Source organism: Zingiber officinale, chromosome 1B (genome assembly GCF_018446385.1).
Source record: "Zingiber officinale cultivar Zhangliang chromosome 1B, Zo_v1.1, whole genome shotgun sequence".
NCBI classification, from domain to species: domain Eukaryota; kingdom Viridiplantae; phylum Streptophyta; class Magnoliopsida; order Zingiberales; family Zingiberaceae; genus Zingiber; species Zingiber officinale.
Window position 1 is genome coordinate 154272230 of NC_055986.1, and position 27188 is coordinate 154299417.

At 34.8% G+C, this 27188-nt stretch overlaps 1 protein-coding gene across 1 annotated transcript; it reads left to right on the plus strand.

Annotated features, from left to right (window-relative positions):
• On the plus strand, positions 1-25543 carry LOC121985552. Its single transcript, XM_042539084.1, has 7 exons — positions 1-298; positions 1909-1955; positions 6771-6900; positions 7048-7204; positions 15453-15582; positions 24648-24824; positions 25119-25543. The coding sequence occupies exons 1-7, from the start codon at positions 82-84 to the stop codon at positions 25266-25268; spliced, it is 1008 nt and encodes a 335-aa protein (XP_042395018.1). The 5' UTR covers positions 1-81; the 3' UTR covers positions 25269-25543.
• Positions 25544-27188: the final 1645 nt, after the last annotated feature.

The following is a 27188-nucleotide window of genomic DNA, read 5'->3' on the forward strand; positions in this document are numbered from 1 at the left end:
CCCTTTTGCGCCTTGTAGGGCTTAGTCTGTCGCGTCTATGCACTGATTCGAAAACACGGGACCGGACGCTTCGCTCGCTCAATGGCAACAGCGGAGGAGACGAACGAAGCGAAAGGGCAAAGCGAGGAGCGAGCGGAGGATCGAGAGACGTCCAGATGCAACAGTGTCCAAAAGGAGGAGAGAATGGCGCCTTGGGAGCAGCACGCGGCGGTGATCAGTCTCCCTCGCTACGACTACGCTGCCCCCTCCTCTCTTCTCCACCGCTCCCGATCCGGATTCCTAATAACCTGCCCCATCAGTGAGCCCCGTTGCTATATCTCGATCTACGATAGCTGTAAAATTAGAAACCCTGGAATATGATTGCTAATTTGTTACTCTGCTCTATCGAACTTGGAATTTATTGCTATAAGTTGAAGAAGAACTATTTATCTCTCTAAGTTTTTTTTTCTTGATCTTAATAACTTGTATATTTTCAAAAAATATATTCATAAGCGAGAAGTTACAAGGAAGCACGAAAAAGGTTAAGAAGAACAACACTCAATAGATCTGTATTTTATTTTATTTATTTTTTAATGAAGAACGGGAATGGATACTGACCTTTTCACTCATACAAAATGGAATCGGATGCTGTAATAGGTTGGCTCTTTCATATGTAATACTATCAAAGTTGGCATTTTTCTTAAGAAGGCATAAGTGTATAATCCACTGGTGCCTGGACATATTGTGTTATCATTATCTTGAGCAGTTGAGTAGCTATTCTAGGTATTTAGAATGACATATCAAAGTTAGTCTTCAGATCCGGAGTGTTATGTCACGTGTCATTATTTATTATTAGGAACAAGTGAGCTCGTAATCTGGAAAATATAATTAACCGTGCCAATTAATGGGATGATATGCCCAGGCCAAATCTGTCATACTCAGCCCAATCCAGAGGAGGCTCACCTTCACCACAGAACACATTCAGTCATCTTTAGAGGGGTTTCAATCAGCGTATGCCTTGTGATATGGGTCAGCAAATAAGTTACTTTTACACAAATGTGTTGACTTTCCAGAATGCAGTAGTGAGATTGAGGAACGACATCCTAAGTAATAGGCCATCCAATATACCATCAAGTGCCGAACTGCAATCTTCAGTTTTGACAATATATTATAATATCATGTTGTTTGTTACAGAAAATAATATTTCTTGTCTGGATTGAAGAACAAAGAAAATGATTGTATCAACTGTATCAAAAGTCTCCACAGTTTGTAATGAACAATCTTCTGAATCATGTTGGAGCATACTCCAAAGTTTCTTTAGCATTTCTAAATGTTTCAAAAGGTTTGTGAAAACAGATAAAATAAAGGTAATCCAAGGCTGTACTAAGCATTTCAGTTGTAAAATGCAAAGTTGATTCAGCGAGGAGTGTAGGTTCAATTAGAATTACACACCTTTTCTTCATAAGCTATGGTCTTGAGCAATTCAAGTGTCTTTCCATAATTGATGCTATTGAAATTTAAACAAAATGTCAAGGTGAAATTCATTATATAATATTTTTTTATAATTTATCAGAGCTGCTAATATTGCCAATAAAAATTTCTAAAAACTTGATGGTCCTCACGGATGATGAGATTACATATGACATTATATGATAATTCAGTCTAGGTGTTACTCAATCAATTCAGATGCAATGTATCCTTGTTTTTTTTTTTAATTTGGCATGAATTTACATGAAGGAGTTTCTATTAATTAGAAAAGACGTTTCATTAGCTGAGTTGCTTTCATCCTTTTATTATAATCTAGGCATGAGTTTTGGAACTTATATGTGGCATATGGTTATCTAGCTAATATTACATCTGCTTTATTTCTCTCTTCATGCATTTTTTAATTTTATAAGAATTTGGCTTATTTTGTACAATTCTCTGCAGAACGGGAGAAAAGTGCCACCAAAGAAGCAATGTCTCTTCTTGGAGAGGTCACCCTTCTTTTCTTTCCACTTTTCCTTTCTCCTCATTGTGCTTTGAATAGCTTGAGAATGTTTATATGATGTTTGGAAGGTCAAATGTGACTATTGGTCAATACTGTGGATTTAAATTTTGTGTCGTGGCGGTTGTTACGGGCGGAATTTACCATTCTGCTCGTCAACTAGCAACGACACCATACCGGCACCGCGATCGTGAGGCCATTGCAGGGTCGTGATGCGTCGCGACTGTGAGGCCATGGCCGAGGGTGCTGCGACCTTGTAGAAGCCCTTCGTGGTGGTGTGGAGTGTGTCGTGACTCTGTGGTGGTCCTCCACGGGGTCACAAAGGGTGCCGTAGTTTTTTTAAAGCTTATTTTTTTTTATTTCCTAAATACATATTTTTATTATAAATAAACTGTTAATTATAAAATTTATATTATTAATAATACTTATAAAATATTAAGAAATATTTTAAATTTTAAATTGAATAGCTTATGAGAATGTTTATATGATGTTTGGAAGGTCAAATGTGGCTATTGGTCAATACTGTGGATTTAAATTTTGGGCCGTGGTGGTTGTTATGGGTGGAATTTACCATTCTGCTCGTCAACTAGCAACGACACCATACCGACACCGCGATCGTGAGGCCATTGCGGGGTCGTGATGCGTCGTGATTGTGAGGCCATGGCCAAGGGTGCTGCGACCCTATAGTAGCCCTTCGTGGTGGTGTGGAGTGTGTCGTGATCCTTTGGCGGTCCTCCACGGGGTCATGAAGGGTGCCGTAATTTTTTTAAAGCTTAATTTTTTTTTATTTTCTAAATACATATTTTTATTATAAATAAACTGTTAATTATAAAATTTATATTATTAATAATAGTTATAAAATATTAAGAAATATTTTAAATTTTAAAATACTTTTTAAAAATTTTAAAATATTTTATAAAATAATTTTATATTTTCAATATATGTTGAAAATTGAATGCAAATTTAAAATAATTTTTTTTCAAAATATAATTCTTAAACATTTATAAGAATTTTTAAAAAATTAAAGTTTATAAATACATTTAAAAAATAATTTAAGATGGGACTTTATAATGATGGTGAAACTTCTTCTCATTGATCCATGAACCTTAATTGCACTTTGTTTTTCTCTTCCCTCAACTAACCATCTTGCTAACTCTTGATGATCAATCGCCAATTTTAATGGGACTGCATGATCTCTCTTTGGTCGTGTCATTTATTTGATCTTCGTGATGCATTTATTTCATCTTCGTTTACATCACCCTAAAGCAACCATTGAATGATCCCTAGCATCTCGACCCATCATCCGATGTCGCTGCCCTATTGTTGCTTCTAGTGTTCCTCTTTGGTTTTGACACTTGGCTTATTTTGGAGAAGCTTATCTTTGTTAAGTTGCTATTCTCATGCTATATGCCTCCTACTTGACTATTCCCCTATTGAGATTATCGCCACTAACACCCAATCCCACCTCCATGAGTCAATCTTTGTTGATATGACAGAGTTTATGCATTCCACGGGATGAAAGAGATCAAGAAAGAGCATGGCCAATTAGAACTTTTCTTTATTGGCATTTGTTATGTTCCTATGGCCATCTGACTATGTAGTCTGCTCGCACTTCCAGTATAAGTGCCTTCAAGGGATACTTATCAATGAAACCTCACTTGACTGTACAACAAGGATATCTCACAGTTGTTTCCTTAATCCTTGCTCTCCTAGTATCCTTAATGAGCGCTCCAAGGCACACTTGATTGTGTTTACATCCTGATCATGCTGATCATGTAAAGCTATGAGTGGCTGCATTTTATTTTTCATTGTCATCTCAAGGAACAAGAGCATTGGTTCCACCACTCTCGAGTCAAAGCAGATATTATAATGCTCCTTTTGTCATCCTAATCTCTAGTTGCCCACTTAGGTAGCTAGCTGTTGCCAGTCTCTCGTCCAAGGTAACACCCATCTATATGACGTTAGCTTCTCTCCCCTCCCTGTTAGCTACAACTCTTCCTCTAGTGATGTCAACACATAATAAGATTACGTTTTCAACTATCACAAAGCATTTTTTGTGCTTGATTCTCATAGAGTTGATGAGGGGTTTCATTGTTGGAGGTGCCTAATTTCCTATTGGGGGATGCCTCACCAGACTCAGCCTAGCCTTAGGTTCTATTTTCTACAAGGAAGGAAATAGCTAAGAAAAAAAATTAGAAAAAAAATCAAAGGAAAAGAGAAATATTTTTAAATGAGTTAGTTCCTTGGAGTTGCTTGGAGAGAAGGAAAGTGAAAGGAAAATTTAAAATTTAAAAATTTTATTTGTTAAAAATATTAATCAAATATTTGAAGAGAAAAAAATAAATATGATTTTTTCTTAAGTTTTGTGTTGAGCTCTATATTATGGAAAAATGAGTAATATAGATGAAAACTAGGAAAATATTTTTCAATTTTTTCCTTCCCTCCATTTTGCCAAAGGAAATAGAAGAAAATTGTTGTTGGAAAAATCTTTATGCCACTTAATTTTATTGTTGCTTTTCTTCCTCCCGTAGGAAATATGTCCTTAGTTTAGGGCTATTAGGTATGGTTCAGTTGAGGCACTCAATGGAAGAAAAAAAATACAAGGGCACATTTTAAAAATATCAAAAAATATTGTTGCAGATTTAAAAAATAAAAGGAGTGAGACAATTTTAAAAACTTCAGCAGAAAAATAATTGGAGTTATTAAAAATTGAATTAGGTGTAAGATTAGAGGGATTTAGATTCCATAAAAAAAAGGAGAAATGATATTCTATAGAAAAGGAAACGAAGGGACAATGCTGAACAAGGAGATAGTTGCTAGAAAAATAATAGGGAAATGATTGATATGGAGCATTTACTCATCTCAAATCTTTGAATCCTATCTTTGCCTTAAGATTAATCAATTATGGATTAATTTATGCAATATTCAAGCTTAGTCCTCGTCCTTTTTGTGTCCTATTGTTTTTATTTGTCATTTCCAAAATTTCTCTTGGAATTTATTAGATTTCAGTTAGTCTTTCCTAAAGTTGTAGTAGGCGGTGGCGGTGACGGTGGCGGTGGAAGTGGGCGGTCATTGATCGCCTACCGCCTTGGCTTGCTTAGGCGGTTGAATTATTTTTACTATTTTCTATACATAATATTATAAATAGTCATTTTTCTTATATTTACTTTTAATAAAATATATTAATTAAATATAAAAAATTTAATCTAAATATTTAAAAATAAAAAATAAAATATATATATTAAATTAATGAGATAATTTTATTAGGCTTTAATTAAGTCTATTTAAATTATCTCAATCATAACTAGAAGTTGATTAAAATTATTAACTTAAAATTTAATTATAGTTTAGGCGACGCTTGATTAAAATTATTAACCAATCATAGCTCGGGCAGGCTTGTCGCAAGGCTCGGGCGGGCCTGTCGCAAGGCTCGGGCGTTGCTTCCAGGCCCGTCGTTAGGCTTGGGCGTTGCTTCCGGGTCCGTCGCTCGGCTCTTGCGACGCTTTCGGGCTCGTCGCGGGCTCAGGCGATGCTTCCGTGCCCGTTGTTGGGCTCGGACGACGCGTCCGGGCTTGCGTGACACATCCAAATTGTCGTTGGACCTGAGCAATGCGTTGTGATGGGAAAATGACAATAGCGTTAGTGGAGGTTCGAGGTGCGGCGGTGGCGGAAGGAGGTGAGTTACCTCCTCAAGCAAAGATGGTGCAGTTGATGCTCGCCTATCGCCTAGGCGGCTGCCTCGGCCGCCATTTAGAACACTAGTCTTTCCTGATTACTTCTTTACTTGGTGTAAGTAACTAACAACTCAAGCTTCTCCTAACATTTTTCTCCTCTCAATGTAGATGATTGGAATCATGATGACACTTTTTGTTAATAACAATTCTCTGTTAATTGATTGTGACTTTGAAAATAGACCTTTTTGTGTCCTCTTCAGCTATTCTCTTCTCTCAAGTAGATTTCAAGTTTTATGCTGTCTCCCTCTAACATCCTCATCTCTCAGATTAATACCAGATTTTATTTAGTCACTCTCCCACTATTAACTCCTATTCCAAGAGTAGATGTTGAAATATCATCTATCGTTCTCATTCTACAACTCTATGTCTCTATCATCTATTGTTTTCATTCTACAACTCTCATAGATTGTTTTATTCTCGCAACTTCAAAATCTTGTAGTATCTTTAGTAAAAGGGGATTCATGGAAAATCATATAAGTCTTGAAGATCATCAGGCATTTTATATCTTGATGATGTCTTGAATATTGTCACCAAGTGAAGTCCAACCTTCAATTCATAGCCTCACGTCTTCATGTTTCTCAGTTATTGCACTAATATCTTCAACTGTGCCAAGGTTTTGATTTTTATGAGAACTTTTTCTAAATAACATCTACGCTCCAATTTAAAGCGAGTCTTAGAATTATCAATAAATAGCATTAGAGTTATAATTACATGTTGAATAAGTTTAGTCTCACATTGAGGATTTAGTTACATGTGTCAGGTGTTATTGTTGATTACTATATATGTACATTAAGTAATCTCTTTATTGAACAACTAATACAATATCTTATTTCCTTTAAATGAAGGAATATTCTAATTTGCTGGTAAAAGCCTGTGATAAGTGTAAAACTCAGCAATTGCTAATTGCCATTTCTCAGCATTTCATACATAGAAATTAACATTGTGCTGGGGGCATAATTATCATTTAAGTTAGCATTTGAGAAGCTTGCTTTGCTTGTCAGTTTAAACGGGTTTGAGTTTTGAATTTTAACTATATTTTCCTTTGCATGATTACTTTTCATATTTTACAGTTTGCTAGCAGTAAGGGGACATGCAGCACTGAAACTTGTGCAAAAAAGAGGAAACTATCAGCAGAAGTAGATCCTGAAACTGCTGAAGCAACAGCTAGAAATTCACTGGACAATATATTGAAACCTTTTGGTATGGAGATTCAATGATATATTAATATTTTGCTAATTATGTTTATCTAAATGTAAATGATGCAATGCTGAAACAATTAAAAATGCATCTTTTTCCACCGATGGGCTCGTAAAATTCTTACATAGCATTTGGTGTGTTTCAAAGCAGATGACGTTCTCGCTCAAAGTCTCAATCTTTCACTGGTGAAGCTAACTCGCAGTGGGTTGCTTCTATTAACTTTTCCTAACAATACTTCTCGTCATGTGATTGACATTGTATCAGACATATTTTGTGCTTTGGCATCTCGAAAGCTAAAGTCTCCTCTGTAAGTACAAATACATGTTTCCTTAGAGTTGTACGAAAAGTTACTTTCTGGTTGTGCTTCTCTTCTTGGTGTGATGTATCTTGTTTGCTTCCTCTCTTAGTTTATAATATTTAATTTTCAGTGTTTTTTGTTTCTTTATACCAATACTTAAGGTTCAATATTTTGCTTGAATATTTTGGTTTAAATTTTAGGTTGACATGCTTAGAATGCTACCAGTTCAATTGATTACCAGTTCATTACATTATTTTATTAAATTAATAATCACAAAATATTAGTTCTTCTCTTTTTGGGTACTTGGACTCTTCATCTACCATGTCATACCTATGTTGGTTACCAATACTCTTAAGTGGCATACACTTGATACCTCTATGAACATATATAAAAGCATTTAGAAACAATCATGTTGCAGGATCCACATTAGTATTGCATACTCAACAGTCCCAGTAACATAACATATCTCCTCTTGACCACAAAATGTGAAGATCATTTATAACTAGGTTCCTAATTAATCCTTCTATTTTCCATTTCAGAAAATATACTTCAAAAATAGTTGAATGAATAAATTAAAACCTATGAGATAGAGATACTAAATAATGAAATTTTAAATTTTTATGCTTAATGGATCTTGCATAGATGCAGCATCTGCAAAAAAATTGGAAAAGTTTTTTTTTTTAAATAACCTTTTCTTGTAGTCTTTTAGTCTTCATAAGATTTGGAAGAACCAACAACTTTCGGATTAGGCTTTTTGAAATTTTGACCTACTTTTTTACTCTTCTCAATCATCATGGTCATTCTCTTGGCTATGAATCGAGCACATGAGCAGAAGAAGATGAGAGTTGTAGAGATGAGGATGTTAAAGTGGACTTGTGGACATACAAGATGAAAATATCAGAGAGAAAGTCGTGGTTGCACCTATTGAAGGAAAACTTCATGAGACACATTTAAGATGATACAAACATGTAAACGACCAATAAATGCTCTAGTTAGGCGATGTGAAACTATGACAAATATTCACATTAAACGAGGAAGAGGAAGACAAAAAAAACTTGGTTAGTCGTAATAAAACTAGATAAAATTTATTTAAATATAGATGATGATATAATAGGGGATAAATCTCAATGTCATAGAAGGATCCATATAGCCGAGCCCACCTAGTGGGATAAGGCTTGATTGTTGTTGTTTCACCTTTGTTGTATGAGGATAACAGGGGCCTTTATATTTTACCATAACAAAATCACACTATTGAACACCCCATTGATATAAAAATTTATCCACTTTGCTTAGATATTTTTTTACTAGTCAAACTTGTCCTTGGGAATTGTATGCCACCTTTGTTGTTGTTGTTTGATCTGCTTAGGTACTGTCGGTACCTTATTGGTAGGTCCCTGAGTTGCCTCTTCACTTAGTGCACTTGGAATAGATCTTCAAGTAAGATGTTTGTGGAACATCTCTATAGCTTGCCCTACCCACCTGTCTTGGTTCCTTAGAAAAAAAGCTTCAAACAGCACCATAGGCCGAAGCATATATCCGTTGTTTGGGATTTCCCCTATGAGCCTGACACACACAAAATTTGTAAGAAAACATTTTGATTCTGCATTTATTAATTGTTGAGTATAATTTTGACTAGTTTCTAGTAGTTAACTTAAGCCCGGTTGGTAGTAGTCAACTCATCTAAGTTTATAAATTTCTCTATTAGCCCATAACTCACCATGTGGGAATTAATTAGGGTATCACAAGTGCCCCCACTTTAAGCTTAACGCCTAAGTAAAAAATCCATACTTTAAGTCAACCATAATCATTCTTTAACTATTGGTTCTGGGACTCAACCACTTCAACATCCCCATCTTGAGCTGTAAAGGTCTCTTGTGAAGGTCTATACTTGTTCTTTGTATTTATGAAGTCATTGACCTTGATAAAGCCTTCTCTGGGCAATACACACATAAGATTGTCTTAGCCTATTCATTTACTTAACATTTTTCTTTTTGTTCACTTGTCCATTTGCTCCTTTAAATAGGATTTCCATGATTATCTATTGGAGGTTTATAACCTTCTTAACAACCCCTCATACTTTAAAATTGGCTACAAGGTAGAAATATATTTGACTTATTGAATAGGTAAAATTGAGTTCATCAAAGATTCGAGATGTGGTGGAGTCCTCTTCCAAGTAGTCGACCATTGCTCTTACAATGTTAAGCCTTTAATATAAAGTGTGTTTTACGATGATTCTTTTTACTCAATACAAACTCAAATAAAATGTTAGTAGCAATCAAAAGTGTTAAGTTACAATGGAAATAAATACAAAATAAAACACACCGCTAACAAATGTTATTTTTTATGGTTTAGAGCATAGTTTAAAATCTCAAGCCATTTTGTCCGATATTGTTTCACCTGTGGACACGTCGCGCAGGTCCGACGATGCTTTCGGACACGTCGCATGGGCCCATGGTGTCATTGGTGGCGCAGAGGTAGACCCGACCCCGGGCCGGGTCTGGCCCGGACCCGGCCCGGGCCCGTAACCGGGTCAACGGGCCGGTTGCCCGTTGACCCGGTTCGCCGGGCCGGTTCCGGTTCATTAGATGTAAAAACCTAACCGGCGGGTTGAACCGGCGGTTCAGCCGCAAATTTTTTTTTTTTCTTTTAAAACGGCTTGAACCGCCGGTTAACCGGCGGTTCATAGCCGTTGGAGGGTTTTTAGGTATTTTTTCAACGGTTAGGATCGTTTGCATTTTTGATCAATGGCTATGATTTAGTGTCCATATTATCAAAACTCTATAAATAGAGCTTATTTCATCATTTTCACACACATCTTCTCTACTCTTAATCTCATTTTCGTATTCTCTAATCTCTACACGCTTTCGTTTCAATTATGGAAGGATATGGTTCATCTCGAGCTCGGAAGGGAAAGCAAATAATGAATCCGCGGGAGGACCCCAACATTCAATCCACCGATGATGAGATCGAGCATCTTCCGAATCCGACACCCGACACACAAGGAAGTACCGATTACTTCTAAGGTTCGGGAACTTCCTCCTCTAAAATCTTCTATTTTACTAAACATTTTGAGAAGGTCACTCTTCCGTCGGGAGAAATGCGTGCAAAATGTACGGCTATGGGTCGTTGAAACGACATGTAGAAACGAAGCACCCGACGGAATATGGACTCGACCGCTCTCAAACACAATTATCAAGATTTTCTTCAACTAGCGGTAGTACCGATTCCGGTTTATTTTTATATTCGGATAATAAATTAAGAGAATCATTAGCTAAATTTGTTTCCGTAGAACATCTTTCTTTTAGTTTTGGATCTAAATGCACATTTGAAGATTTTTGTAAAGAATCTCTTAATCCATGTGCTAAACGTGTTCCTAGGACTACACTTACTCGTACAATTTAAAAATTAGTAAAACAAGAGAAAAAGAATTTAATTGATGAATTTAGTAAATTAGATAATAAAGTTTCTTTATGTTCCGATATTTGGAGTGATCATTGGCAAACACATTCGTATATGGGTGTGACTTGCCATTGGATCGATAACTCTTGGAATCTCCAAAAAGATTATTAGCTTATAGAGTTTTTGATGAATCACATAATGCTCATAATATCGCACAATTATTATGTTTAATTTTAGAAGAATATGGTTTAACTCATAAAATATTTTCAATATCATTAGATAATGCTAGTTCTAATACCGCTTGTATAGATGATCTAAAATTTGTTTGTCAACCTATTATTGGGTTTATTTTTCATATTCGTTGTGTATGCCATGTTTTAAATTTATGTGTTCAAGATGGTTTAAAATTTTAGAAAGTTATATTAAACCAATTAAATTGCAATTTCTTATTTATGGTCTCATCCATCTATAATGAAACAATGGGGTAGGTTTTGTAAAATTAATGGAATGAGACCTAAAAAATTTCCACGTGATGTACCAACACGTTGGAATTCAACATACCAATTATTACAAGATTCATTTCAATATAAAGAATTATTATGTTCATTTTTTGCACAAAACACTAATGCTAATATATATTTATTTTCACAACAATGGAATATTTGTAGTAGTATTTGTGAAATTTTAAAAGTATTTAATGATGCAACCGAACAACTTTCCGGTGTTTATTATCCCACTGCTCAATTAGTTTCTAATATAGTATTAGTTTTAAATGAACATATTAATAATGAATCTTTATCTCCTTGCATCTTAGCTATGAAAACTAAATGGGAAAAATATTTTTATTTAATTCCTGAAATTTATTTAATTGCATTTGCTTTATATCCTAGATTTAAATTAGAAGTTTTACAAGAAATGTTAACTTTATATTATGATGCTTTAATTCCAATTAAAGATTCTTCTTCCCCTGATCCAATTAATATTATATATAATGTTAGAATTTATTTATATGATATTTATAATCAATATTATGCAAAATATGGAACACAAATTAATATTTCGAAATTCAACAAACTACTAGTAGTAATTTAAAACTTACAAAAGCACAACTCTTATTAAAAGAATGACAAAACGTCCTGGGGATCCTCAAGTTCCACACAGGAACTTGAGAATTATTTTACGACTTCTTTTGATTTTAATGAAGCAGATAGCGAAAACTTGATATCTTAAAGTGGTGGTCCAGAAGGCTCAAAGCTTTCCCGTTCTCTCCGTGATCGCAAAAGAAATTTTAGCTTGTCAAGTGTCAACTGTAGTGCTGACGTCAACATATTAGATGAACGACGATCAACTTTGTCTCCTGACTCATTGGAAGCCCAAGCATTACTGGACGATTGGACCAGAGCGGAGAAAAGAATCCAAGGAATGCAACTTTCAGATGACGAAGTTGAAGATTTTGATACTGAAGGAACAAATACGACAGGAACAGGAAATGGAAGTGAATGAAAATGTAAAAGGATAAAAATGTAAAAGAACTACGTGGGCTTTGATTCCCCTAAAGGGATACGTAGGCAACTTAAATAAGTGCAAGCCCTTTTTTTAATAAATTTTAATTTCTAATTTTTAATGTTTAATGTTTAATTTTTAATTTTTAATTTTTATTAACATATTAATCTTGAACCGTGACGAACCGTGACGAACCGTGAACCGTGAACCGTAACCGTCTTGGGCGGTTAAGGTTAAGGGTCGACCTGCCTGGAACCGTCGAACCGTCGGTTCCGAACCGTGGTCAGGTCTACGCAGAGGTATAAAGTTTAACATAGGTTTAATTAAATAACTTAGGTTAATAATTTTAATAAACTCTTAGCTATATTGGGATAATTTAAATATGCTTAATTAAAACAATAAAATTATTCCATTAATGTACTATATATCTATATAAATTATTATTATTATTTATTTTTGTTAATATATTTATATTTTAAAAATATCGAAATTATATCGGCACAATACGATGCTCAGGACTGTAACCTCTGCACGACTCAAGATTTTAAACAATGGTTTAGAGATCTTTGTTGTTCCATGACCTAAGATGCATTTGGTCACCTCCCATAAGGTTTCCACTAATCCAGTTCTTTATAAGAAGTAATATGGTTAGCTTCTAGAAATGGAGGATAAATCTCCAAGACACTAACCTAAGCTACACCAATGGGATTTTAAAAGCTCTCAATGAGCTTGATTCTAGTTAGTATTTCTCTTATTGCAAACATCTTCACCTCTTCTGTATAATAGAAATGAAAGAGGAGGAAAATTACTAAGAGCTTAATAGTTAAAGTCTTTCAATCTTGTCCAAGCTCTTGGATTTTTTTGGGCAATTGGGCATAATGGAGTATAATAAATGTTCAATGAGGTACTGGTGTCCCAAAGCTCTCTAAAAACCTATATAGATTTGGCCACAATTTTCACTTACTGGACACCACCATTCGGTTGAAATTTAAGTCCAATTGATTAGACGACTCTAATATGAATGTTGGAGGCTAACAACTATATCTCTAGTTAAGTGAAGATACTCTAGTCGATGCTCATGTCTTTAATCGATCAAAAAGCCTTTAAATCTATTGTTGTCTAAACAAAGTATTCTATTTATTAAAATCATGCATCTAGTCTATTGCCTACCCTCGGTTAGTTGATTGGTTTCCTAGTAGTATGTTGACAATTCTATAAGCTTCGTAAGGCTGATACTTGAGCCACCCAACAAACATGGCTCGAGTACCTCCTAAAGTCACAAGGCTTCAATAATTAAAACCTAGGTTACTCACTCCACTACCTAGTCTATCACATATCATTAGAATTTACTCCCTAAAACAAACCAAAGTATGTCCATGTAATCACATATCTTCAATCTTGAACTCCTCAATCTGTTCTGCCTATCCTTGATCTAGGTGCCTCCTTGATCTGGGTTACTTGCCCTTTAGTAATTCGTAGGCCTATAAATGAATCAAACGTTCGTGAGAAAACTTAATGTTCGACTTGATAAGAACTTGTTTATGTTTACTCAATATACACAAAGTCAATTAAATGAACAAATTTGAGCAACCAATCAAACTAAACGAACAAGCTTGAATACATGTGTTCAACCGGTTAATGTTCATGAAGAGAGATTGTGCGTTGTTCTTGAATAATATGAACAATGCCTATGAAAAAAAACTTGTGAATCATGTTCATCAACAAATCTCTTATCAAACTTGTTAATAAATTAAAAAAAACTCTCAAAACAAACAAACAAACTTGAAATGTCAAGTTCACTAACCAATCAAACAAACTTAAAAATATAAAAGTTTCAAAAATTAAAGAAGCTCAAATTAAGAGTTCGATAACATCTAAACGAAACAAGCTTAGAAAAAATAAACCAAACTAAGCCTGAAAACCATTTCAATGGCTTGGTTTATTTTAGGCTTGGCTTGACTTGATTATCTTATCAAACAAGCTTGAAAACACAAAGCTTGGCTTGGTTTGTTTATAGCCCTAGTCATTCGAGTGTCTCTTTGATCTGGACTACTTGTCCTTGGGTCTTTTAAGCTCCCCTCTATTTGAGTTACTTGCTCATGAGTCATCCAAGCGCCTCCTTGATTTGAGCTACTTTCCCTAGGATTCAATCTACTTGATTTAGGATATTTGCCTTCAATCTCCAAGTTCAATTGACGCAACAAAACTTGCACACTTGAAGCATCAATATAAAATACACATTTAAGTCCTGTCGCCAAACCGTTAGAATAAAGAGAACTAATCCAACCAACACAATTATAAAGAAGCAACCTTTTTTCTCAACAAAAATTTCCAATGACATTTTCCTCTTTTGTTGTCATTAATGGTTTTTTTATTCATGTTTGATGCAGTTTTGTTGTGCTTTGTTTGTCTAGTTCTACTGTTCTATTTAGAAAAAGAAACTACAGAAGTCATTTCCATCTTATTGGTGAATATTTATGTGAGCATGAAAGTCAATGAGCAGTACTAACTCAATATGAGAATTATATGCGCATTATTGTTTTGTTATGACTTATGTTACTTTGTTCCTATTTTTCTTTTTCTTTCAGTTTATATGCTTTATTATAAATTCAAATATTATTCCTGTGGAGCCTTAGCTAGATCTTCCCTTTCAGATTGATCTTTTAAGTTTAATGACTGATCTGAGAGTTCTCCGATGCCTGTTGCTTTGATTACTTTTGTTTTGGTTGGGGTTAGTTGAATTGGCTACAAGTTTCTTCTTAATGATCAGAAAGACGTAGCACCAAGGGATGTGCAAATAACTGAACCAAACTGTGGTGTACCTTGGTTTGACTCAAAATTTCAAGTTTTCCCTGGATTTTTTGAACCTAAGAAGCCCAAATCTTAAACCAAACCATTATCAAGAATTTAATGTAATGTAATAAGTCAAAGCCCTTAATTCTGGAATTGATTTCTCCTTCATGCTTAAAATCTAAACCCTTCTTCAAAAGTCTCGATCCACCTTATGCATGTGTCTGAAATGTAAACTTGAGTAATTTAATTGTTTTAAAGCTTTCTCAATAGTTTCTGAGTTGGATCTTCAGTAATTTGAAAATTTCATGTTGGGTCAGATTTTAATCAAGACCCATGTAGACCCTCGCCCATCCCTATATACATGATGTTGCTGAAAATGCATACATGCAAGTGAGGTTGCTGATATCGTTGAATAAGGCATTTTAGAACCTTTGCACCCCTTATTTTTATCCATGCAGTTTTCCTTTAATATTACCACATGAGTTGCATTGTTTAAGAAGTTTTTCATATGATATCTCATCAGAAGATATATTTGGTTGTGTACTAATATCTCTGTGGACAGCTGGTGCCATCGCATTTTCCCTATTCAAGAAACTTGCATTCTAGCAAAGAAGGATCTGCAATTAGTTGTTTCAAAACTAATAGAAGACTTCTTGGGTAAGGATCAAGAAAAGCTTGAGAAACATATTAAGGTAGGCTCCTTATGGGGTTTAAACATTTTCTTAATTAACTTGTGTGTTTTCTTTTGTTGGAAAATTAAGAGATCCTGATTTCATAAAATCTGAAAATAATCGTTGGAATCAGGAAATAATCTTTGAGATCCCGATTGCATAAAATTAGGAAATAATCTTTGATTTTAGTAATTTCTATTTCTTAAATTTCCTTTCTTTTATTTGTTACTATTTTTGTATTTTGTATATTCTATTTATTGATGCAATTTCTAGTTGAGTGATAAGAAAAACAATTACTTTTCTTCCTGATTTCTCTTCATGGTATTAGAGTACTAGGTTTGATCTAAAGATTTTTCATGGAAAATCAAAATCCCTGGAAGACCGCCTTAATTGACACCACGAGTGGAGGTTCGATGGTGTTTGGAGAAATTGCTATCAAGTTGAATTTAAATGGGTAGACGGCAGGATCCTCTAATTCACTCCAAGTTAACATTGAACATTTTAATGGGAAAAACTACACAGAATGGTCACAAACTGTGTGCTTGATTTTGGAAGGGAAAGGTAACTTAGATATGTTATAGGAGAAGTGACAAAACTGGTGGAGACTCAAGAGTTAAAGCTTGGAAATATGAAAATTCATCTGGTTTTGTCACTTCTCATGTAACATATCCAAGTTTACCTTTCCCGTCCAAAATCAGGCGCATAATTTGTGGCTAGGGATGTAAATGAATCAAGCCGCTCGTGAGCTATTCGAAGCTCGATTCGATAAAAGCTCGTTTGAGCTCGTTTAATGAGGCTCGTTAAGATAAACAAACCAAGCTCAAGCTTCACAATATTCGGCTCGTTAGCTCGTGAACATGTTCGTTAAACTCATAAATCAACTTTTAAATAAAAAAAAATAGTTTTGATATTGAATTTATAGATTTTAGACTCTACTTATAAAAAACATAGACAATATATTAAATTTATTTATTAGAATAAAATTATAAATTTTAACAAGAATATTATAATTTTTTAAAAATATATAATTTAGTTTTTAATGAATATTTAAATTTATAATTTATATTTATTAAACTCGTTTAGGCTCGATAAAAGTTCGAATAAGCTCGTGAGCCATGAATATATTCGTTAAATAAAGCTCGAGTTCGGCTCGATTATAAACGAGCCAAACTCAAACATCCAAGAGTTCGGCTCGGCTCGGCTCAATTACACCCCTATTTGTGGCCATTCTGTGTAGTTCTTCCCATTAAAACACTGAATATTAACTTGGAGTTAGTATCAAGAGGAAGTAGTTCTTCTAATACTTTTTTGAAAAGGTGACAAATATTGTACCAAACACCCTATATCAAAGTTTGTGTCATATTCAAATTTGTCTTTATCTCTTGTTACTATTTGTTCTTAATTATCCTGTGTAGACATTCCTAAAAATGTACAAGAGGCCCTACGAGGTCTTAAGTGGAAGGAAGCTATGCTTGAGGCGATGAGAGCTCTTGAAAAGAATAATACTTGGAAGATTGCTACATTACTATCAAGGGAAAAACACCGTGGTAGACATATCAGTGGAGAGATATAAGGCTAGATTGGCGGCCAAAGAGTTCACTCAAATCTATGGTTTTGATTACTCTAAGACATTTGTTCCTGTTGCAAAACTAAATACGGTAAGAGTATTTTTATTTATCGTTGCTAATCTAGACTGACCTTTGTAGTAATTAGATGTTAAAAATGCCTTCCTTAATGGTGATTTAAAAGAGGTGTATATGGATAGTCCACCGAGCTTTGAGGAGAGATTCAGCTCAAAGGTGCGTAAATTAAGAAAGTCTTTGTACAGTCTCAAGTAGTCTCTGAGAGCTTGATTTGAGAAATTTACTCAATTAGGAAGCAAGGATTCACTCAAGGACAAACAGATCCTACATTGTTCTTAAAATTATCCATCGAAAGAAAGATTGTTGCACTGATAGTGTATGTCGATGATATTATTCTTATGGGTAATAATGTGATTGAAATGGAAAGACTGAAGAAAAGCCTAGCAGTTGAATTTGAGATCAAGGATTTGGGAGCATTAAGATATTTTCTTGGTATGGAAGTCACTCGCTAATTAGAGCATCTGTCACTCGCTTAGATCAAATTAATAATTTCTAATCAACCGAAACCCCTTAACCTACCCTAAGGTAGTATAGTAGAGGACCGGGTCCTCTCTCACGTGGAACTAATGGCAGGACATTTGTTTTCAGACCAAATCGAACCAAGGTTTTGCTTTGGGTTTGTTCTCTAAACCTAATGCACTAAATGAAATCCTAACTAACCAACAATGATGGACCCATAACGCAATGTCACTCTACACTACAGATAACATCATCAATAGAAATAACATGCGAGAAATTAAATTAAAACCCTATCTAACTATGGAAGGCAAACTTGCACTGCATTGTCACCCTATGACACAAGAATCATAATAGGCATCACATGAACTAAACAACTTAACAACAATAAAATAAATCTAATTATACATAAACGATCACCTTACACCACATTGTCATCCTATGATACAAAATTAACACTCATGCATAAATGAAACTAAATAGAATACCAAAACTAACAAATCTAACATGCATCATAATAACCATAAAATCAAACATGAAAATAAGCTAACAACTAAACATGAACAATTAAATAGTAAAGTAAACTACACTATCCAAACCACTCTTCCACGATCAACTCCAATCGACTACCCCCTCTATCATAAGGGAGCCCTGATTTGGAACCACCAAAATTCGGTGAACAGCAATACAAATGCCGAAAGCGCTTGCATTAACAATGACAATGGACGAATCTTCCACCGAAGCTGGACCACTCTGACAGAAGTTGATTGGAAGAAATGGGGATCTTGTCGGTCTTTGTCAATCTGAGCTTCTGTCCACGCTAACCACAGCGAGATTGCTTGGCCAGATCGGATGAAATCAGAGAGGCGTCAACACTGTGAAAACTCACAACAGTGGATGGACGGATGGACGGATGCCGTCAACACTGTGAAAACACTGTGAAAATCAGAGTGGATGGACGAATGCCGATGGGTGGAGGACACACCGGAAAACCACTCCAGTGAGGTGAAGTCAATTGAAGCTTGTTGCCACCGCTGCACCGTAAGACCTAGCTTTTGTAACCACTCCGGCCAACCTCTAGGGTTCGAGGGAAGAAGGGAAACGCTAGAGAACCACGCTGATGAGTTGAGCTTGGCCGAGGGTATCGTTGTCGTCGCTTGCAGCCGCCGACACTTGCTGCCTGTCCGTCGCCTCTTGGAGAAAATCGTGAGAAGAAGGATTTGGGGGCGTCGGGGGAGATGAGGAAAACGCGAATAGTGAAGAGGAAAAGAAACCCGAGCCAACCTGTTCACTATTCCTCCGTGTGAATAAAAGGTTTTCCTCCTTTGATCTGAGCCATCCGTGCTTGTGAGGGAGATAAATGAAGATTTGGCTATTTGATCTAGCTGATAAAGAGATGAGTGGTTCACGGTTTAAAATTTCAACCCGTGTCGAGGTTTCGGTCCTGGACCAGAATGATACGATTTCAGTATCGTATCGTGTTGTGCCGATATAATTTCAGTATTTTTTAAATATAAAATATATTAATTAAAATATAAAATATTTAACATAAATAGAAAAGATATGAAAATAGATAAATAAATAAATACAAATTTTATTATAATTTTTAAATTAAAATAAATGAAATATAAAATCAATTACATAATTTTATTAGGGTTTAATAAAGCCTCTTTAGATTATCTTCATCATAGTTAGGAGTTGATTAAAATAATTAACCTAAGTTTAATTAAAAAAATTTGAAATCCGACATCACTTGCGTGACTTAGGCACTGTGGCGGGGTTGCGCGACCCTTCAGCCATGACCACGAGGATTGCGTGACTCCTTCGGCGCGACCACGGTGATCGTGCGACTCCTTTACAGCGGCTGCAGGGTTGCGCGATACCTCCACGGCGACAGCGGAAGGGTTATGCGACCCCTCTGCTGCTGTTGTGGGGTCGCACAACACGTCGCAGCCGTTGCAGGTCTGGTCTCGGGTTGTGCCGGTGTGGGTCGTCGAGCAGAACGAGATGTTTTGCCCGTTTCGACTGTCTCGACATGACGCTTTAAACCATGGAGTGGTCCGGATCAAGTTGCCTTCTTGCTTGGATCCAATGATCTATGTTAGTTCAAATCTGGATTAATGGCAAGATGTTAGATCTAAATGAAGGTTCAAGATCTCTCTAGGTCTAGATCAACGGTTCATATTGATTCTGCTTGATCTCCTCTATTTGACCTTCAAATCAAACCAAATTCGATTCAACTCGATCCTAATCCATGGCTCTTTGGATTTCCTATAAAATCACATTAAAAACATGAGATTGAATTCCACAATTGTAGGAAATTTATAATTAAATCCAAAATGAATTTCTACTCGTAAAACATGATATAAACACCAAATTTATCATGCGAGAAGGCAAAAATGCCAAGAATAAGAGCCACAATAATAGATAAAAATGCTAGTTATCACTCGCTCTAAAAAGGTATTATTGTCTCTCAACGAAAGTATATCCTTGATCTCTTGGAGGAGACAGGAATGAGTGGTTGCAGACCTGCAGAGACCCCCATGGATCCTAACATAAAACTCTGCGAAATAGGAAGTGTTCTTGTTGATACCGACATATAGCAAAAGTTAGTTGGGAAACTAATTTACCTATCTTATACTCGGCCAGACAAAGCAGGAAACAAAGTGTTGGAGCCAGAAATAGTGCAGAAATTGAGTTTAGAGAAATGACTTGGAGAATTTGTGAGGTGTTATGGATATACAAAATACTTGAGGAGCTCAAAAAGACCGTAGAACTTCCATTGAAGTTATACTATGATAATAAGGCTGCAATAAGCATTGCTTCTAATCCTGTCCAACATGATAGAATGAAACATATTGAGATTGACTGGCATGTTATAAAGGAGAAACTTGAAACTAGAACCATTTGTACCCTTCTAACCAACAAATAGTTGACATCATGACGAAGGGACTTGCAAGAGCTAACTTTGAACAGTTAATAAGCAAGTTGGGTGTGATTAATATATATGCATCAAGCTTGAGGGGAATTTCATAAAATCAAGAAATAATCTTTGGAAATCAGGAAATAATCTTTGAGATCTTGATTGCATAAAATCAAGAAATAATCTTTGATTTTAGTAATTTCTATTTCCGGGGTTTCCTTTCTTTTATTTGTTACTATTTTGGTATTTTGTATCTTTTATTTATTGATGTAATTTCTAGTTGAAATAAGAAAAACAATTACTTTTCTTCCCGATTTCTCTTCATCTTTGTATCTTCTATCAATCCCTTATGTGCTTTTTGTTAGTAGAGAGTTCAGAGTTTTGTTCATAAATATCAGTTCTGTATTCTATAATATTATGATCATTGTGCACTTGAAGGCCATGTTTCCTACGATTAGGGAAATAGCTCGACAAAGAAACCATGTAGGCAAAATAATTAATGGGGAAAGGATAAGGGAACATTTCTTAATTTAAGTGCCCTCTGCGGGACTAAAATAAGTAGGAAAATCTTTCTCATTGTTCCCTTAGACAGAAAGAAAGAGATAGTCAAAAAATAATTTCCAAAAAATTGATTTGATTAAAATATGAAATAGCATTAATAATAAATAGATTTGCCAAAAAAATTATTATTTTTGGCTGAAATTATCCACATTTAATGTGTGTTTGCGTGTGAATAATATTCTGCCAGAGTTGAGAGGAAGCAGCTTTGACTAAGGTTGGGGAAATATTTCCTCAGCCAATGTTTTTCTCATATTGTTTTCTACCAAGGAAATAGGAGGAAAGGGTGGAACCCATCCATCTTTCTTTAACTCCATTTCCTTCCTGAGGTGTTTCAGCTGATGGAATTGAGGTCAACACTGAAGCAGATGTTGTTTCCCATAGCAACCATATGCAAAAGTTCTGGGTGATTCAATTTATGGATTCACACACTTAATCTCAGTTCTATTTTTTTTTTTCCTTTTGTAAATTGGACATATCAACTATTTTTTTGCTCCTAGTGATGAAATGATTGTCCAACTAACTTACAATGCTCCTAAGGATTTAAATACATTTTACATATTGACAGCCAGGAAGTAGCCATCAGGTACTGAGTGACTCAATTAGCCCCACTGAAATTTTCTATTTTTAATCATTAAATATTTATATTATTTTGTTTCTAGTGACATTGTCAAATAAATAAAAACTTATCTATGTTCATGCTTAGATTGTTTTGCAAGATCAGTATCAATATTGGTTGGTTAGATATTTTAGGTATTGGATTTTTGATGGGTGATATCGAAATTGAAAAACATAAAGAAAATGAATACGGTTATAAATAGGGGTGTTAAAAATGAATCCGACCCGACGACCCAATCTGAGTTGACTCGAAAAAAATTAGGTTCGGATTGGGCATTTTCGAGTTCGGTTCGGGTTTGGGTTGGAGGGTTTTTGGGTTGAAAATTTTCAGGTCAGGTTCGGGTCGGGTTTGGGTTGACCTGAATTTAGGGTTTAGTGGATTTTTTTTTGGTTAAATTGAATTTTATTTTGAAAATTAAAATATTTTTAAGTATATTAATATCAATGATGGAGTATTGAGATAAAATGAAAGATTATAGGGAAATAACTAAAAAAAGTCGCTTTTGATCGGATTTTCGGGTTATTTGGGTTGGTCGGGTTTGGGTTCGGGTTTAGTGGTTTCGGGTTCGGGTCGAGTTCGGGTTGGGTTTAAATTTTTTTTTCAATCTGACCTAAATCCAACCTGACCCACCCGAATTGACACCCTTAGTTATAATATAAGATTGTTTCATATATTAGCATGAATATGTAGTTAATATGCAGTACACCAATACAATTAATAATATTTACAGACTAATTATTAGAATATTTACAATAACTGTATAGCATAGTTTGTTAAAGTTTTAATTAATGAAATATGAGTTGATATATGGAATTGTGAATGCTACTTAGAGCATCCATATCAGTTACCCTATCTAAAGATTTTATTCTAAAATTTGGATAAGGTAGCTAAAAAATCTTTGCATCAGTAACCCTATCCATTCCCTAAATTTTGTATTTATGAGTTGTATTTCTCTAAATTTAGGGAATGAATTCCATTTTCTAAATATTATAAAGGAGAGAGAAAAATAGGGAAGCTGATATATGGTGCAGTGAAAAGTGGATATCCAAATTTAATAAAGTAATTTTTTTATTCTAAATTATGCATTTTGAATAAGAAAATTAGTGTGGATGCTCTTATTAATACAGTATTAATTTTTAATTAATACAGTATTAATTTCCTATTAATAGATTTCGTCATTTTTAAGATAGCAATATAATTAAATCTGATCTAATTATAATAATATAATATTTAATTATAAACAATGTAATATTTAATCATTAATTTAAAATATTATTATTATATTAATAATCAACAATATTTTGATAATTATCACTTAAATATTAAATAATATAGTATTTAATTACTATTTGAAAAAAATAATACTTACGTAAAGATAATTTTTGTATATAAATTACTATACTAAAATTTAATCACTAGATTAACCTCCTTCCCAGTCTCCAAATATAATCCCCGATCCCAAAGCATGTGGCATCTACTCACAGAAGCATACAATGACTCTATTGTAACTCTTGGAGCTCTGTAAACTCTTGAATGGTCGCACTCTTGCAATGAAAAAAGTCTGCTCAGTTGCTTGCATTAACATAATATTTTTACCTTCTTTTCTTTCATGCTCTTTCTTGTTGTCTTTTCCACCCTTCACCTCTCCCTTCTCTTGTGTCAAATTGAATGAGAGCTAGTCGAATTCATATAAATGTGTCTGATTCCATCTGTAGAACGTTGATTTCTACTGATTTTACTAAATGGAATGAGTTTCAAAACTTTTTCCCTACATGTTTTCTTGTTCTGCACTTGTGTTGGAAACCTCAAGAACTCTCGGATCAGACAAATTTGACTCCACCAAAATAATTGTCGCTATGATGTTATTAGCAGCAGACTTGTGCAAGATAGCGATAGTATTAACTTTACATTTTTTCTCCAACATGTTAGTTCAACATTGTGGAATGACTATTTATGCAACCAAAGCAGCAAGTTTATTTTTGTGGCGTGGATTCTTTTTATTTGGGGTATAAGCTAATGTCTCCCTATAAAATCTATATCTTGATCATCTCTAGGACATTTATCTTACTATTCAGGAGAAAAGAGCTTATAATGGTATGAAAATGTTGATGTGAGAAGTAAAGAGAGTAAACTTGAACTTATACATAGTATAATTATAATGATTTAAAAATTCGAAAATCGCTAGTGGAATAGCCTTTGATTTTCAATGAGTTTGATGGTGGGATAAAATTTGTGCAGTCAATCTAAATTAATTAAGACTCACAGCTTGTCTGTTCTGGGACATTTAGAGTATAGGTTAGATTTACAAATTGAAGAACTTTTATTAATGTCTCAGTTAGGCATTGTGAGCCCATAACAAACATACACATTAATCAAGAAAGGATGAGACTAAAGAATACTTTGTTAGGATAAGATTAAATATAAATGAGGATAGAAGGGGAGCCTTGGCGCAATGGTAAAGTTGTTGCTTTGTAACCAAAAGGTCACGGGTTCGAATCTTGAAAACAACCTCTTGCAAAAAGCAGGTAAGGCTGCGTACAATGGATCCTTCCCCGGGACACCGCATGGCGGGAGCTTCGTGCACCGGGCTGCCCTTTATATCGTAGCGATTGAGCTTAATGGCGTAGGAGGGCTTATGTAGCCGACCTCAGTCAGTGAGATAAAAAGTTGGTTGTTGTCGTTGTATTTATTTAATTTAATTAGACTAAGGTGCAGTTATCCATAAATATGTTTGTACAGTTTACTAATTATATATAATCAAACATCATGTTACTATTTAGGTAGACTTACATATCACTCAGGTTTCTATTCTTATATAATATCATGTTTCATTGTGCCACCAATTGCAATATAATATGATTTTGTATTGATTTAGTCATTCCTTTAGTTTGCAGTTGGATATAACCGAAGAGGCATGGACGATGAGATAAAATCTCAAAAGATCACTGACAAAGACACAGAGGAGGCATCAACTTTGTTGGATCGAGATGCATGTTTCAAAGCAGTTGCAGGGGCAATCAAAGCTGTTGCAAAAAATGCAATTGTGGATCTCAAATCTCCCGAGGTGGCCTTCTAAATTATACATCTTTGCACATTTATAGTTAACTAGATTCAGAATATAAAAATCATATCTTAAAATTTGAAACTGGATGTATAGACCATTCCTGAGGAATAGCCTATCCTTGTCTGATAAAAGCATATCCCTTCCAACATGTGAAATTAATAGTTATTCACTTTTGCAAATGCCCTAAATTTAATAATTTGACTTCAATTTTTGGTTATCCTTGAAATGCACCTTGTTAAGTTATTGTTTTTTTACCTTGATACCATTAAATGTCATGTTGTGTTGGTTACGCAGGTAGCTGTGCTCGTAGAGCTACTGCCTATATCAGGGATTCCACAAGGATTGTTTGTAGCTGGAGTTTCTGTTCTTCCACTTCAATTTGTCACTATCAAACCTCGGCTTTGCATCAAGTCACTCATTGCTGATGCGAAAGGTCACAAATGATACCATTTAAGTATAGGATGTTTATTTCAGATGTACTTTTCCTCCAATGCACGGAGCAACAATGTCACCGTTGCAAGCCATTCTAATTAATATTATTCGTCATCTTCCTAATTAATTTCCTGTTGCTAGCTCACAGTAGATGAAAAAACAAAATCAGCTGTTGCAATGGAAAGCCTTACATCTCTTTAGTATCAATTTGAAAATCTTTTCAGGTAATTGTCATCCTACATGTGAGCATTTTTATTTTCGCAAAAAATAAAACAATTTCATGACTAGTTCTGCGTCCTGACAAGTTTTGGCATTTTTTGGCCAAAATGATGGCACTGCCTGACTCTTGAAAATGAATGCATGACAGCAAGGCTGATGTTGAATTTAGGATACTTTTTCTCAGTGCCTTTCATGTTGAAGTCAGGTTGCTTTCTGATAAACACATTTAACTAAACAATGTTGTAGTTCAATTCAGAATTTTCCATTTCTTTATTGCATTTGAAGATGATAAATACTGTGAATTGGCAGTATATTTCAGATTTAATGACATGGTCACGCATCCCAGAAGACTGCAATCAACCATTAATATTTTAGATTTAATCATTGATTTATTCCTCCACGTGGGCAAAAGATTTGAACTTTTGTGACTTCAGGAAGGGTTCTTGTTTGCCCTATTCAACTTTTATGTTTCGTGCAGGAAACACAAGATCCTGGCTTAGGCATCTGTTGTGAGTTATATGTAACATTGAGGTTCTGAATTTTTGAAATAATTCTTTTCAAGATATGACTTGTGAGATTATGTTTTTATGGATATAAAATTTCATTATCTGTTGAAAAGAATACTCAGCGTGCTCATGTGGCAGGTTTTAGTCCTAACAATTACTGCACGTATAATGTATTGCAGAGTGAGTAGGAAAAATAAAAGTCTACTTTTCCTTTGGTGGAGAAGGGGCATCTTTTTCAGGTGCTGTTAACTTCCAGCAAGTCTAGGAATTTCAGTTATTTTGATTATAAGGATGAATTTGCAACATGCTTAAAAACATGGCCTCCATTGTCGTCTTGCTGTCATGTCATGTATTGATATCCAAAAGATTTTCTTGGTGTTTACTTTTTTTTGAAGTTTACTTTTCCATTGCTGGTCTCAATCAACTTAGCGTAGTTTCTGTAAACAGTATGCATGCTGTTAAACGTCTCTTTTTGGTTCATATATTCCACAAAATTGAACGTCATAGAAGTGCCTTTCTGCTTTCCAGCAGCTGCTTTTTGAAGCACTTAAGTGGCTATGAGACTTGAAATCATTCTATCATTCCTAACTTTTTGACCAATGGATGCATCATATGTTTCATCTAATCCATTATGCATTTTGCATGAGATATTATGTTTTGATGATTTCGACTGTATCTTAAAACCATTTTGGCCATGCTCTGGTGATTTGGACAGCCATCGCATATGGACTGTCTAAAAGGTACCAAGCTTTTGAAAATAGTGAGTGGTGATCCAGAGAAGGGTTGGAAATCTGTCTCATTTTCATGTATCATCTTCCGTCAAACCTGTTGGACATCTTTCAGTTCAGCATCAAGTGAAAAATATGATAGAGCATGTCTGCAACTGAGTGCAATGCACGCGTGCATGGCTGCATGCCTCTTTTTGCAGAGAACAGCAGCAGATCACTAGTTTGTGTCACCAGAGGAAGGAAAGAGTATGGTGGCAGGGATGCATCAAGCATGCGACACATCCATGTGAGATGCAGTCACGTTGGCTATCGTACTGGTGGTAATGTTTGCTGTTCGTTACTCGCAACTTGAGCTCCTTTTTTTTTATCCTCTCTTCAAGTTCTCGAGATAAAAAAAAACTTATATTGGTTGATTTTTACAAATTTTAAATTTAATTTGGTTTGGTCGATTAGTCATTTTTGGATTTAATTTTGTAATT

What these genes read in the sequence shown, in the direction of transcription:
- LOC121985552 (XM_042539084.1), top strand. Translation starts at nt 82, where the DNA reads ATGGCAACAGCGGAGGAGACGAACGAAGCGAAAGGGCAAAGCGAGGAG. An exon ending in CCTAATAACCTGCCCCATCA is followed by an intron (nt 299 to 1,908) that starts GTGAGCCCCGTT and finishes AATTCTCTGCAG; the next exon opens with AACGGGAGAAAAGTGCCACC. An exon ending in CAATATATTGAAACCTTTTG is followed by an intron (nt 6,901 to 7,047) that starts GTATGGAGATTC and finishes GTTTCAAAGCAG; the next exon opens with ATGACGTTCTCGCTCAAAGT.